Genomic DNA, 13648 nt, shown 5'->3' with positions numbered 1-13648 from the left:
TATATAAATAAATATTGTTATTTATATTTTTTTTTTTTTTTGCTTTAAAGATTAAGGGCCGAACCATACGTGTGGACCATGTAGCAAATTATCGACCACCAAAGGACACCGATGACATTGATGATGTCACTAAACATTTGCGAGAAGAGGGATGTGCTCCCAAAGTCCCCCCACCATCCTCCTCTGAGTCAGAATCTGAGAAAGAGTATGCTGTACCTGTGAAAAAGCCCAAAAAAGGTGAGAAGAGGTTATATCTGTTCAGTAAATGTAACTACATTTGATAAGATTATTTCAAGACATTTATCTTTTTATTTAAAAAAAACTGTATTTGTTATTTGACTCATTTATTATGTTGTTATACGTCAGATAAAAAGGAGAAGAAAAAAAAGAAAAAGGAGAAGAAAGAGAAGAAAAAGGCACTAAAGGAAGAGAAACGGGCACGGACTGAGACGTCAATGTCTTCTCCTGTCAGAGTGAAGAAGGAGAAGGAGGACACGACATATGAGAAGTATGCCACGAAAGGACCGGCAGGAAGCAGAAGGGATAGATCGGGACAAGACTTCAGGAATCCACAAGACACAGCAGATGAGGTGGACAGATTCAGAGATAGGTATGAAGGTGAGAGGGAAAGGTATAGAGAAGAAGACAAGAACAGAGAGGATAAACGACATGAAGACACACGACAGCGAGACAGGGAGGGAGACAGAGTAAGAGGTGTTGATAGAGAGAGAAATGGGGAAAGAGAACGAGACAGAGACAGAGAGCGTGAGAGAGAAAGGGAACGTGATAGAGTCAGGGAACGAGAGAGACACCGGGAGAGAGACAGAGGAAATGACAAAGGGTTTGCCAAACACAGAGATCACAGTTGTGAAAGAGAACACAGGCGAAATTGAGCAGATAGTAATTGACCTTTTTTTTTTTTTTTTTGATACAAAATGTACTCTTTTTTTGTGTGTACCTCAGAAATTTAAATAAATGTTTAGAATTTTTAAATATCTGTCTGGAATAATTAACTGTACAATGGCTATCTGACAATGAGTTACACACAATACACTCATTTGACAAATACATTCAAACTTTATTTGAATTGAAATGGTACAAAGACCAAAAAACTTGTTTAACAGTATCAACTAAAAATTTCAAAATTAAGTTGCAATCAAAGTACACCAATCATTATGGATTCAGTTGTAAAACTATTAAAAGATATTTAGTTAAGGGTGTTCAGAAAAAAGATATCAGACCAAGCAGATGTGTACATTACCCATTTATACCTGCTCAACAGGAAACAGCATTTCATCGCTAATGTTGAATAATAATGATGGCTATAGCCACAACAACATATTTAATAACCTAGCAAGAGAAGATAAAACAATTACACAGATATACTCTGAATAAATAAACACAGAGAATTCAAAAGTAATAAACACTAAGTTGAACATTAAGAGAACATGACTAGAAAGTATTGGTGGTGTGATTATTGGAAATTTGGTCTGTTGCTGTAAATTTATCTAGGCTGATAAAAAAAATAGCAAAAGAAACTTCACACTATTTTTTTCATGTCCAAAATAAGCAAAACATTACACAGTTAGCACAGCTTTTAATGCAGTAAATGAAGTGAATCACCTTTAAAGCTGCAGTCCGTAAGTTTTGCCTCTTTGTCGCCATCTCTGTTTGAAAACCTGCAATTGCAGCTATTTGCAGAATTATTTTCCTTGTGTGGGTTGTGCACTGGCACGGCTCCAACGTGGGTGAATCTAATGTGTGGCTGTCAGTCACCACACCGGTGTGGATACTGCGCTTTGTATTCATAGATTCTACATCTTGAAAGTATGACCCAAATAAGAGAATGTCATCTGAACAAGTAACAACTGCCACTTTTGTTCTGATCAACTGAGGAAAAAAGCATTACAATAAACTGCACTATCAATGGTGATTAAATCTAACGATCGGTTAGCTCATATCACACCAAACCAATGCCAATTATTATTATTGTTATACTTTTTCTAATTCAAGCCTCCATTTATTCCAGCTGCTGTGAGAAAAGGCTATAAACGATCCGTCACCTGCAGCATCCTCACGTGCGATTATAGCATACTAGCCGGACAACTTCTTTATGTTTACAGACGTGACGTAATTGACGCAGCGCCATGCTCGAATTTTCCTCGAAAACCTACCTGCACCACTCTTTATTACAAGAAAACTTTATTACAAGCTTACCGTTGTGAATCGAGCTAAAGTAAGGTGATAGTTTTGAACACTGGCTGGTTATGTACTTGCTCAAATTGATTTTGGATCATTTTTAAACAAAAACATTACGGACTGCAGCTTTAAGTTAATCTGTTATAACCTTGAGTTACTATGAGCTGTTCAATGCATGAACGGTCACCTATACGAACTATCCATAATTGGCCAATCAGGAGTACTGCAGATGTGACTCCATTAGTCTTGTTCTGTCACAGGCACTAAACGTTTAAGCCAATACTCAACGTTAAAGGTTAAATATCTATTTGCACTAAACTTTAATAGTGTATGCTGTTGGGTCACCCCTGTGTGATGTCCCTCCTTGCAATGCTCACATGCCAGACCACATCAACCACCAACCCCGTTTTGAATAAGCTATTAAAAACTAGAGATAAAAAGATGTTTAAGCTGGTTCTCAGTGGAACTCCATCTAAAAATACAAACAGCTGCCATACAGTAGGTCATCAGGTCTTTGGATGTAGCCATCTTCTGTAGTCGTAAGCGGTCTTATTGACATTTTAGCCACTGTCACAGTATTTTCCATACTAAATCATGTCAATATTTGCCATAAGAATGATCATATCAATTCTTTCATTACTTTCTCAATGTAATAGTTAAAGGAACAGATCAAAAGCAAAACATTAGCTTTCTGCAGCAACGCCATTCAGTATGGCAAATAAATTACAATAGCATCTAAAAACATAAAAAAAGAAGTAGAATTTGGTGAGAAATCATGTCAAATATGTTGCAGTATTGGATATTGAAATGGTTGTGATTTCTGTGAGGTGGGTAGTGTATGCTCCAGGTTTTGTTTACAAAATTTAGTTTAAAGTCAGCATGTAATAAATTCATCCTGTCTATGGTGTGATTATTGGAAATTTGGTCTGTTGCTGTAAATTTATCTAGGCTGATAAAAAAAATAGCAAAAGAAACTTCACACTATTTTTTTCATGTCCAAAATAAGCAAAACATTACACAGTTAGCACAGCTTTTAATGCAGTAAATGAAGTGAATCACCTTTAAAGCTGCAGTCCGTAAGTTTTGCCTCTTTGTCGCCATCTCTGTTTGAAAACCTGCAATTGCAGCTATTTGCAGAATTATTTTCCTTGTGTGGGTTGTGCACTGGCACGGCTCCAACGTGGGTGAATCTAATGTGTGGCTGTCAGTCACCACACCGGTGTGGATACTGCGCTTTGTATTCATAGATTCTACATCTTGAAAGTATGACCCAAATAAGAGAATGTCATCTGAACAAGTAACAACTGCCACTTTTGTTCTGATCAACTGAGGAAAAAAGCATTACAATAAACTGCACTATCAATGGTGATTAAATCTAACGATCGGTTAGCTCATATCACACCAAACCAATGCCAATTATTATTATTGTTATACTTTTTCTAATTCAAGCCTCCATTTATTCCAGCTGCTGTGAGAAAAGGCTATAAACGATCCGTCACCTGCAGCATCCTCACGTGCGATTATAGCATACTAGCCGGACAACTTCTTTATGTTTACAGACGTGACGTAATTGACGCAGCGCCATGCTCGAATTTTCCTCGAAAACCTACCTGCACCACTCTTTATTACAAGAAAACTTTATTACAAGCTTACCGTTGTGAATCGAGCTAAAGTAAGGTGATAGTTTTGAACACTGGCTGGTTATGTACTTGCTCAAATTGATTTTGGATCATTTTTAAACAAAAACATTACGGACTGCAGCTTTAAGTTAATCTGTTATAACCTTGAGTTACTATGAGCTGTTCAATGCATGAACGGTCACCTATACGAACTATCCATAATTGGCCAATCAGGAGTACTGCAGATGTGACTCCATTAGTCTTGTTCTGTCACAGGCACTAAACGTTTAAGCCAATACTCAACGTTAAAGGTTAAATATCTATTTGCACTAAACTTTAATAGTGTATGCTGTTGGGTCACCCCTGTGTGATGTCCCTCCTTGCAATGCTCACATGCCAGACCACATCAACCACCAACCCCGTTTTGAATAAGCTATTAAAAACTAGAGATAAAAAGATGTTTAAGCTGGTTCTCAGTGGAACTCCATCTAAAAATACAAACAGCTGCCATACAGTAGGTCATCAGGTCTTTGGATGTAGCCATCTTCTGTAGTCGTAAGCGGTCTTATTGACATTTTAGCCACTGTCACAGTATTTTCCATACTAAATCATGTCAATATTTGCCATAAGAATGATCATATCAATTCTTTCATTACTTTCTCAATGTAATAGTTAAAGGAACAGATCAAAAGCAAAACATTAGCTTTCTGCAGCAACGCCATTCAGTATGGCAAATAAATTACAATAGCATCTAAAAACATAAAAAAAGAAGTAGAATTTGGTGAGAAATCATGTCAAATATGTTGCAGTATTGGATATTGAAATGGTTGTGATTTCTGTGAGGTGGGTAGTGTATGCTCCAGGTTTTGTTTACAAAATTTAGTTTAAAGTCAGCATGTAATAAATTCATCCTGTCTATTTTCTAAATGCACGTCGTTGATGTTTTTGTGAACAACTAAACATTTTTTTTTAACTCACAATTCTTAATTCGATCTTCAGACAGATGAATTTATTCATTTTGTCTACCTTAACCCTGCCCCTTTTTTTTTTTTTTACAATCTATTGCGACGGTGCATTAGTCTTTTCGGAAATATTGTATTTACGACTTGGAACGCACATGACTTAAACGCACATGAACAAGTCAAGTCGTAATTACAAGTGGGAAATTCAGGGGCCTCATTTATAATATGTTCTGAAGAAACTGTCCTACTTTTGAACTAATATGTCAAATGTGCGTACGTGGGATTCAGAGAAAAGAACGTACGCACAAAAAAATGTGTGTGCCTCTCTTCCAAATGTGAAATCTATAAATAAGAAATGATCTTGAAATTGTGTTCAGTTTCGTAAACGCCCCCTAATTAATGAAATGAAAAGATACATCGCCATCTTGCTCCGACCAAATTATTTGAATGCACCCAACATCATAATTACGACTTCCCAACTTGTAAATATGAACTTCCCAGTAGCACTGGAATGCACCACAAGCTCACATTCAGCAGATCTGCCTACATTTAATCAACAGCCAATGGGTTGAACCACCCTACATTTTTTTCTATTTTGATAATCCGTTTCACTCAGGTGTACATCACAAAACGGAAGAAAAGATGTCACTATTTATGTTTCATTGTGACTTCAACCTTCTATTTAAAATACTTTTTCTTCGAATAATGCATTTGAAATAACTATGGTTAGGGTTTTTCATATTGATAGACCTGTAAACTCACATGTGCTAGTATTTGTATCACTGGGTTGGCACAGGAAACATCTCATTTCATTACCATGAACGTTAAGTATTCTAGTCCTTGACGAAGACTTGTTTATTCGCAAGTTCATTAGGATGTGGTGCTCAATATTGAGCGTGATGGCTTGATTGCGAGGCATGGCACACAGCTCAGGAAACCACCTGCTCACTTCATTAAAATGTATTTATTCAGTTTTGTGTTCACTTCTGTATAGGGGAGTCTAAAATGCCGTGGGAGAGAGACAGATGGCTGGTGGTCTCTTTTGACATGGTATGTCTTGTCTCTGTGGAGATGCATCAATCTGCAACAAACTACAACTGGTGGATGGTCATATCAGAATTAAGACATCAGAATATATCAGTGTATTATTTGGAAATCAAAACAGATTAGGCAAAATGTGCAAATTGAACATGGTTAGTTTTTATGTGACTAAATTGTTATTTTTTATTGCACAAAGCTTTGCGTTCTCAGCCCAGTGCCGTAGGAGTCATGCCACATAGACCTGGAAGCTTAGAGCTTCCTTCAGGGCTTGTGATCTGCATGCAGGTACTCTGTCCTGTTCAACATGCATTTGATATTTTTATCCAGAACTTAAAATGATAGAGGTTCTACAGTCACCATCCATTTGGATCAACTGCATAATTTTTATTTTTTTTATTTTTAACTTTTAGAGGATTGGTCCATGTCCTGTAAATACCTTAAGAGATTCACTCATTTTGAAAGCATCTAGAAAAAAATGTCAAAAAGGGATTTGAGACTAATCAAGATTTTTTTTTTTAAATATACAAGAATTTTCTTCTAGGAATGAATTAACTAGATTTCTCATTTGCATATTTAGTTGCCATGACGACTGCATGTAGAGAGAACAAGCATCGGGGACAGGAGTCTGTCCACATGTTTGAGGAGTGGAGACACTGACCACATGAGCACTTTTTCACCTTTTCCTATGGGTCTCTAAATGTAACAATTAATAAACGAAACAGTGCATTTGCTCCACATTTATAAAACATTTAATTTACATTTTTAAATTATTTTTCAGAAGGAGTGAAATAGCAGACAGATAAAGAAGAGCTGAGGGTGTCAGTTGTGCATCAAACTTGAGATCTCTTCACAGAACCACCCACATTCAGGGATATCGATGCGCTTCTTGCAGACATCTTCAAAGTCATCAGAGGTATTTGAAAAGAGGCTGGGTTCCGTACTTGAACAGTGTAAGTGAAACGGTTACTGCAGCAGGTTTTGGGGGCAAGGTAGAATGACGTGCCATGTCCTTCCCACTCATAATGCCACTTTGTAAAATTTAAGTCTCTTTCAAGACACTGGAGGTTTGGAGGATAGTGACCTGAACTTGACACGGAGTCCTAGAAGGCTGCAGATTCTAAAAGACTGAGTTTGTATACAAGTAAGGCATTGTGGGTTCATTGACCGAAGAGGAGAGTGAGATTGCTTAGATCTTACTGGGTTTAAAAGAACTAGAGTAAACAAAGCTAGACTAAACAATGTTGAAGAGACGTAACAGTAACAACAAATATCAACAAAACTAAAATTGTTTATATTTTTACAAAAGTTTTTCTTAATCTGAAAGATAACCTCAAATATAAAGAAAGAAAAAGTACAAAGACAACAAAACCAATTAAATGCAGACACTTTATCAACAAGAAAATAACATTGTGCGCAGGCTAAATCTTTTACATACAGTCACTGTTGACAAGTACACTAAAAAGCAAAGGAGAAACACCTATATAAAATAAATAGTTCACTCAAAAATAAAAATTCTATCATCATTCCCTCACCCTTGTGTTATCGACACCTGTAAAGGAGTCATCTAGCAAAATGTGTGAGCTGTTCTTTTTCATACAATTAAAGATTTTCAGTAAAAAAAAAATTCAGTCTCTACTTTAAACAAAGCTATCATATGGCTTCAGAAAACTTGCAATACAGAACACAGGTTGTATGGTCTGCGTTTATGGTGCTTTTTTTGTAGCTTGACAAGCCCTAGTCCCATCCACGTACATTGTACTGAAAGAGAACAGCTGAGATATTCTACTAAACTTCTCCGTTGGTGCTCCACAAATAAGTGTTATAAAACATGAGGGTAACTAAATAATAGATTTATCATTTATAGGTCAACTATCCCTTTAAAAAATAAATAAATCAAGAATCATATACAAATATATCTATGAATATGTGGCATTAGATCATGGGTAACAAAATTTGAAAAGGTTGGCTGTAGTTCTGTCATTTTATGGAGCTTATGATCAATATCCGTGTTGATCACAAACCAATTCTCTCCTCTGGATGAGTTTTGACAGAGGACCCCAAAATAACAAACTTTATTATTGTCCTTATTTACGTCTTGCAACATTGATGGCAAATGTTTTTTTTGTTTGTTTTTTTTAAAGAAAGGAAAAAATTTAATGAAGAGGTCAGATTCTTGCCTTACAAACATGGTGGCTATGTAGTGATTTTTGCAAGTGTATTTTATTTCCACCATGTACACCGCATTTCCATCATGGGCATTGTTTTATCAAACCAATATACAACCGTGAATTTACCATTTACATTGCCATGAACTATTTCCATGGTTTCACTCAATATCCAAAGACGAAAACCAAAGTAGTCAGTGCAGTTTTTGTACACAGGTTTTATAAGCTTCTGAGGCAAATGTTACACCTTCATGCCTAGACTCTTCCTAAGTTAGCATTTTGATTCTGCGATGGTGGTCATCCACACCTGACCTTTTATCGAAGGTCTCCGTTGGTGCTCCACAAATAAGTGTTATAAAACATGAGGGTAACTAAATAACAGATTTATCATTTATAGGTCAACTATCCCTTTAAAAAATAAATAAATCAAGAATCATATACAAATATATCTATGAATATGTGGCATTAGATCATGGGTAACAAAATTTGAAAAGGTTGGCTGTAGTTCTGTCATTTTATGGAGCTTATGATCAATATCCGTGTTGATCACAAACCAATTCTCTCTGGATGAGTTTTGACAGAGGACCCCAAAATAACAAACTTTATTATTGTCCTTATTTACGTCTTGCAACATTGATGGCAAATGTTTTTTTGTTTGTTTTTTTTAAAGAAAGGAAAAAATTTAATGAAGAGGTCAGATTCTTGCCTTACAAACATGGTGGCTATGTAGTGATTTTTGCAAGTGTATTTTATTTCCACCATGTACACCGCATTTCCATCATGGGCATTGTTTTATCAAACCAATATACAACCGTGAAATTCAGAGGATTACCATTTACATTGCCATGAACTATTTCCATGGTTTCACTCAATATCCAAAGACGAAAACCAAAGTAGTCAGTGCAGTTTTTGTACACAGGTTTTATAAGCTTCTGAGGCAAATGTTACACCTTCATGCCTAGACTCTTCCTAAGTTAGCATTTTGATTCTGCGATGGTGGTCATCCACACCTGACCTTTTATCGAAGGTGTAATCAGAAAGTTGAGGTGTTTGTATCCTTGGGGTGGGCAAAAGAAATTCTCAATTGCACCAATGCCTTCAACTGATAGCTAACACCTGCACACTCAGTGCATCTTCATCTCGAGAAGGACTCTTGCCATCCATCTAGCATACTAACCCACTAGTGAATCTGGAAAGTGTGAGCTATTTTAGCGTATGACTCTTGAACAGAAATATACACAAATGTATACATCTCCCAGCCATTGCCTTCAGAACCTGCAGTCTGATAGGGAGCAGGGGTTGTCCTAGGTTTGGGTCACTGGATAAAGCCTTACACTGCCACCTCAGCACACAGAGATGGTAACGTTGATACCCAGGTTGCCGTTGTCTGCAAACAGGTGGGCAATAGAGGTATCAAATACAAGACAGTCACTGTTCATGATGGCCGCTGCTACGCCATCATGAATTGAGCGTGGCGTGGCCTCCCATGTGAGCCGCCTACGGTTGCCGTTCAACTCGAGGCGGTAGGCAAAGTTCTCCGCTTGCTTTCGCGTGCCAATGAGCAGCACGATGGCAAAGAACTGCTGGTGTCCCTCGTATTTCTCCTGCTTCTCTAGAACAAGCATGAAGTGGTGCCCGAAACATGACTGCATCATGACCCAGTCCACAGCCCCCGGTAGATTAATATCCGTGGCCAGAAAGACAATGTCCTCGCCCTGTAAGGTGGTAATGGATTTGTGGGCATGCATGAGATGTGGCATGACGGCCTCCAGGGAGCCCTGCCATTTACAGGAAGCCCCGGGGCATGGGCAGGTGTACGGGCGGAACTCACAGACTTCTTCATGCTCTGGCTTCTCGCTGTGGTGGAGGGACAGCAGACATCCAGCTGAGGCATACTGCAGGAAAATAAAAATGAGACTTGCATGAGCCCTGGTACAAAAAACATTTGAAGAGATTCTTAATGACTGAAAGAGAGTGTGAAGAGAGTTCAGATCAAGAGCGCTCGGGTAAGTAATGGGACAACAGTGGAAGTTACTGATGATGAAGGACAAAGACAGAGTTGCAGGAAAGGTGAGTGGGAGGCTGACAAATGGTGAGAGAATAAAGGGAAAACTAGGATAAGGGGATTTCAGGAGGGCAGGTCAAGGACACGGGAGACAGGGAATTATATATAGGTAAAGCAAAGAGGGAACTAGGCCATGTGTCTAGATATGTCAGTATCATTTGAAGCGAATCCATAAATTGCATAGAGTAATTTACGTCTGTTCGTGTGTGTACTTGCCATAGAAGTGACGTTGCTGCTAATCATGTGTCAAGCTGTGACAACCCTCTCATTTCTTATGCACGTGTCCATGCAGTTTGGGAAAAGAAGTGGGGCGGATCGTGTTGCTTCAAGATGAATAGCACAGCAAGGCTCTCTCTTTGATTATCTCAGGAAGGGAATTTAAATGAAGGTCAAATATGAATGTTACCCCAATCTGCTCACTTTGCTGGAAATGTGCACACTGCATGACTTTCTTTGCTCACTGTAAAACCAACATTTATCTCTCTGACTGGCCTACAGGATTGGACTTACAACAACAAAAGGTGAAATCCCACAATAAACTGATAAATGCCCTTCCCAGGGAATTTCATCAGCTTAGCAGAGTTGCATTAAAAACAAGGCATTCAGCTCAAATTATGGGTAAAGGTTTAGAATTCAACTGAAAAATGTCAGACCATAGACAAAGCAACAAAGAAAGTGAATCCCTGCATGAATGGGCTGGGGAAAAGGAGTGAACCTATTGGTTTTCTGACAAAAGGCAAGCTCAATTATGTCTAGACAGTAAAGAACTAAGACCAAATAAAAATATTTTTCAAACACACAAACTAGGAAAATTAATTATTTAAAATAATTTTATAAAGCATTATCTGATTCTTTATGAAGTTTCCAGAAAATCTATGTAAACTTAATTAGTTAAATCATTGCACCACAGGACAATCCGTTTCAATCAGGTTAGAGCAAAGCTGGAGGTATGGGCGTTCAGCCCACTCAACGCCACCCCACCCCAAAAGGGTGTGCTTCAATATCTGCCAAATTAATTATTAATCTGAGTGGTAAGTCACTGGCTGCCTAGCAAAAATCAATGAGTGGCAGCCGTTATCCAGTGGTCCAGAAGACCCTAGAGGCCGTAACTGCCTTAAAACACTGACATTTATTGTCAAAAGCTGTTAAGAGGCAGCTGGGGAGAAAGAATCGTTATATCTCCTTCACGTTACACTGGGTTTTCCAAACTGTCTTTCATTAGGACATGGCCTATGTCCAAATACCCTCAAATTCATTACACTAATCCTTCCTCATTTCCCAGCATTTCTTTTAAGAATCAAACAATCTGACTTTTGGAGGTGTTGAAGGTTTATGCGTCCCATCTCTTCCCTCCTAATCAGACAGTTATCCTCTTAACCACCTTTTTAATGAGAGAATGACAGGATTTTGAGCAGTAATCCTAAGGCAGTACGGTGGAGATAAAGCCTCTGTCTGGAGTCTGTTGGCACTGAGGGTCTTGGCGTAGGAAGGAATCGTATTAAGTGTCGTCTAGCAAAAATCAATGAGTGACAGCTGTTATCCAGTGGTCCAGAAGGCCCCAGAGGCTGTAACTGCCTTAAAACACTGACATTTATGGTCAAAAGCTGTTAAGAAGCAGCTAGGGAGAAAGAATCATTATATCTCCTTCACATTATACACTGGGTTTTCCAAACAGTCTTTCATTAGGACATGGCCTATGTCCAAATACCCTCAAATTCATTAGACTAATCCTTCCTCATTTCCCAGCATTTCTTTTAAGAATCAAACAATCTGACTTTTGGAGGTGTTGAAGGTTTATGCGTCCCATTCTCTTCCCTCCTAATCAGACAGTTATCCTCTTAACCACCTTTTTAATGAGAGAATGACAGGATTTTGAGCAGTAATCCTAAGGCAGTACGGTGGAGATAAAGCCTCCGTCTGGAGTCTGTTGGCACTGAGGGTCTTGGCGTAGGAAGGAATCGTATTAAGTGTTTAGGGTACACTGTTGAGTGTGTGGTTTTATGCGCATGTGTTTATTCAGTCATTACTACACCTGATTCCAGCTGTGAACTTTTCGAAACAACCCTGTATATCATTTACCTTGCATTGATTAGCCCCTAGAGCAAACAAATTAACTGTGCGTTTCAACAACGCATTGGAACATTGAGTCAATGACAGCTGTACCAATATGCCCCCAATTAAAAAAAAAAAATCAATTCCAATAAAATGAGTGGAGGACCAACATACAAATACATTTGCCACTGGCTACAAATTAAATTCACTTTATTTAAAACTTCAAATCTATCACCGGCGTACATTGCTCCAGAGACCTGATGAAATAATCTAGTACACCCTTGACGCTGTGCCAAGCTAGCCCTGTGGATATGCATAGACCCTGGGCTGGGAGCTTAGCTACGGAATTATTCACACATTTCCGCATTTAAGTTGCAAATTATATCTCGCCACTTTAGCCAAGAGGGGAAGTCATTGGATATGCTCATTTTGATGAATGACAATGAATTCGGACAGTCTATTAATTTGTTTCTTTGTGTGTTGAAATGGAAATGTGTTTTAAAATCAAATAATTAGGCTAACTCAAATAAATCAGAGCATGAAAAGGGCATGTAAGAATCACAGTCTTCAGACATGTTTCGGTAGTTTTAATCTTACCCTAGGCTAAAATGGCAAACACGGCATCTGGGCCTGGATATTTCTCAATGCACAATAAAAGAATCCTAGACCTTGAGAGAAAACGTAACTAAGTCCTTAAAAGTAGCTTGCTGCAATAAATTTTATTTACATTTTTGCATCTTTGTACTTTAAGGCCAAACAGACTTAATACTATTTACTCAAAGTATGCAAGCAATATGCTTAACTTAATGGTTATAACAAGTTGCCAGATAAACACATTGTGCTACAAGTACTGTTCAGTTCAAGGGTACCTTTCCTTTTAACAAATGACTGATGCCTCTGCCAACAATGTTGACAGTTGGGAAGTGCTGGGTAGCCTCATTTCAAGAAACTGTTGATGTTTCCCATACACCTATTCAGAGCAATGAATGAGAGGCAGGCTTATCTCCTCCTCCATTAACAAGCAGGAGGACCTTGAGTTGCAATTACCAACGTGTCAGTTGAAAAGGATGGCGTCTCCACGCTCAGATCCCTAGAGAGTTGGAACCCAGGACAGACGAGATGGCATCGTTACAATCTCTTTTCCCTTCTCCCTCAAGGACAAGGTGAGTGCATATGAGAGAAAGTGCTCTTGAGACCAAGTGAGCCCACCAGCATCTTGGTCCCCTTGTCTGCACATGACCTCATCACTGCTGGGAAGCGGCTGGGCTCAGGTCATAATTAGAATCAACTCTGTGGGGGCCTTCAAATAGCCCAAACGAAAGGCCTGTGCATCAGGCACCGAGAAATCTGATTTCTCCTGATCAGTGGCAAGCTGTCGCACCCACTTCAACCGCTGCAATGGAAAGCTAGACGCTTGCTTTCCCACTCTGGAATCAATAGCAATTTAGTTAAAAGTTTCGAAGCTGAAATCAGCCCAGTGAAGGCTAGAGTAATTAGGTTAGAGGGGGAGGGGAATTCTTGCTTGCCATCTTTTCGCTCGGTTCT

At 38.6% G+C, this 13648-nt stretch overlaps 2 protein-coding genes across 5 annotated transcripts in view; one reads left to right on the top strand and one right to left on the bottom strand.

Annotated features, from left to right (window-relative positions):
• Positions 1-7433, top strand: part of rbmx2 (RNA binding motif protein X-linked 2) — an 11199-nt gene extending 3766 nt beyond the window's left edge. Inside the window, exons 5-8 of one of the 3 annotated variants that reach the window (XM_016274882.1) lie at positions 51-237; positions 367-610; positions 5775-5830; positions 6600-7433. In XM_016274882.1, the coding sequence (XP_016130368.1) occupies positions 51-237; positions 367-610; positions 5775-5784 (441 nt within the window). In that variant the 3' untranslated portion in view covers positions 5785-5830; positions 6600-7433. Of the gene's footprint in view, positions 1-50; positions 238-366; positions 1226-5774; positions 5831-6599 lie in introns of those variants that run through there. The other 2 variants (XM_016274880.1, XM_016274879.1) reach the window with 2 other exon arrangements.
• Positions 7434-7504: 71 nt separating this feature from the next.
• The window catches only part of LOC107587204 (E3 ubiquitin-protein ligase Siah2-like), a 58070-nt gene continuing 51926 nt past the window's right edge, over positions 7505-13648 (bottom strand). Inside the window, exons 2-3 of one of the 2 annotated variants that reach the window (XR_001609448.1) lie at positions 9002-9881; positions 7505-8298 (exon numbers count right to left, since the gene is read on the bottom strand). Coding sequence is in view for 1 of the 2 variants with exons in the window: in XM_016274883.1 (XP_016130369.1) it covers positions 9330-9881 (552 nt within the window). In the remaining variant the exon portion in view is untranslated. Of the gene's footprint in view, positions 8299-8324; positions 9882-13648 lie in introns of those variants that run through there. The other variant, XM_016274883.1, reaches the window with a different exon arrangement.

This window comes from Sinocyclocheilus grahami, unplaced genomic scaffold (assembly GCF_001515645.1).
Source record: "Sinocyclocheilus grahami isolate Dianchi unplaced genomic scaffold, SAMN03320097.WGS_v1.1 scaffold91.1, whole genome shotgun sequence".
Classification (NCBI taxonomy): domain Eukaryota; kingdom Metazoa; phylum Chordata; class Actinopteri; order Cypriniformes; family Cyprinidae; genus Sinocyclocheilus; species Sinocyclocheilus grahami.
This window is presented reverse-complemented; position numbering and strand designations above follow the sequence as displayed.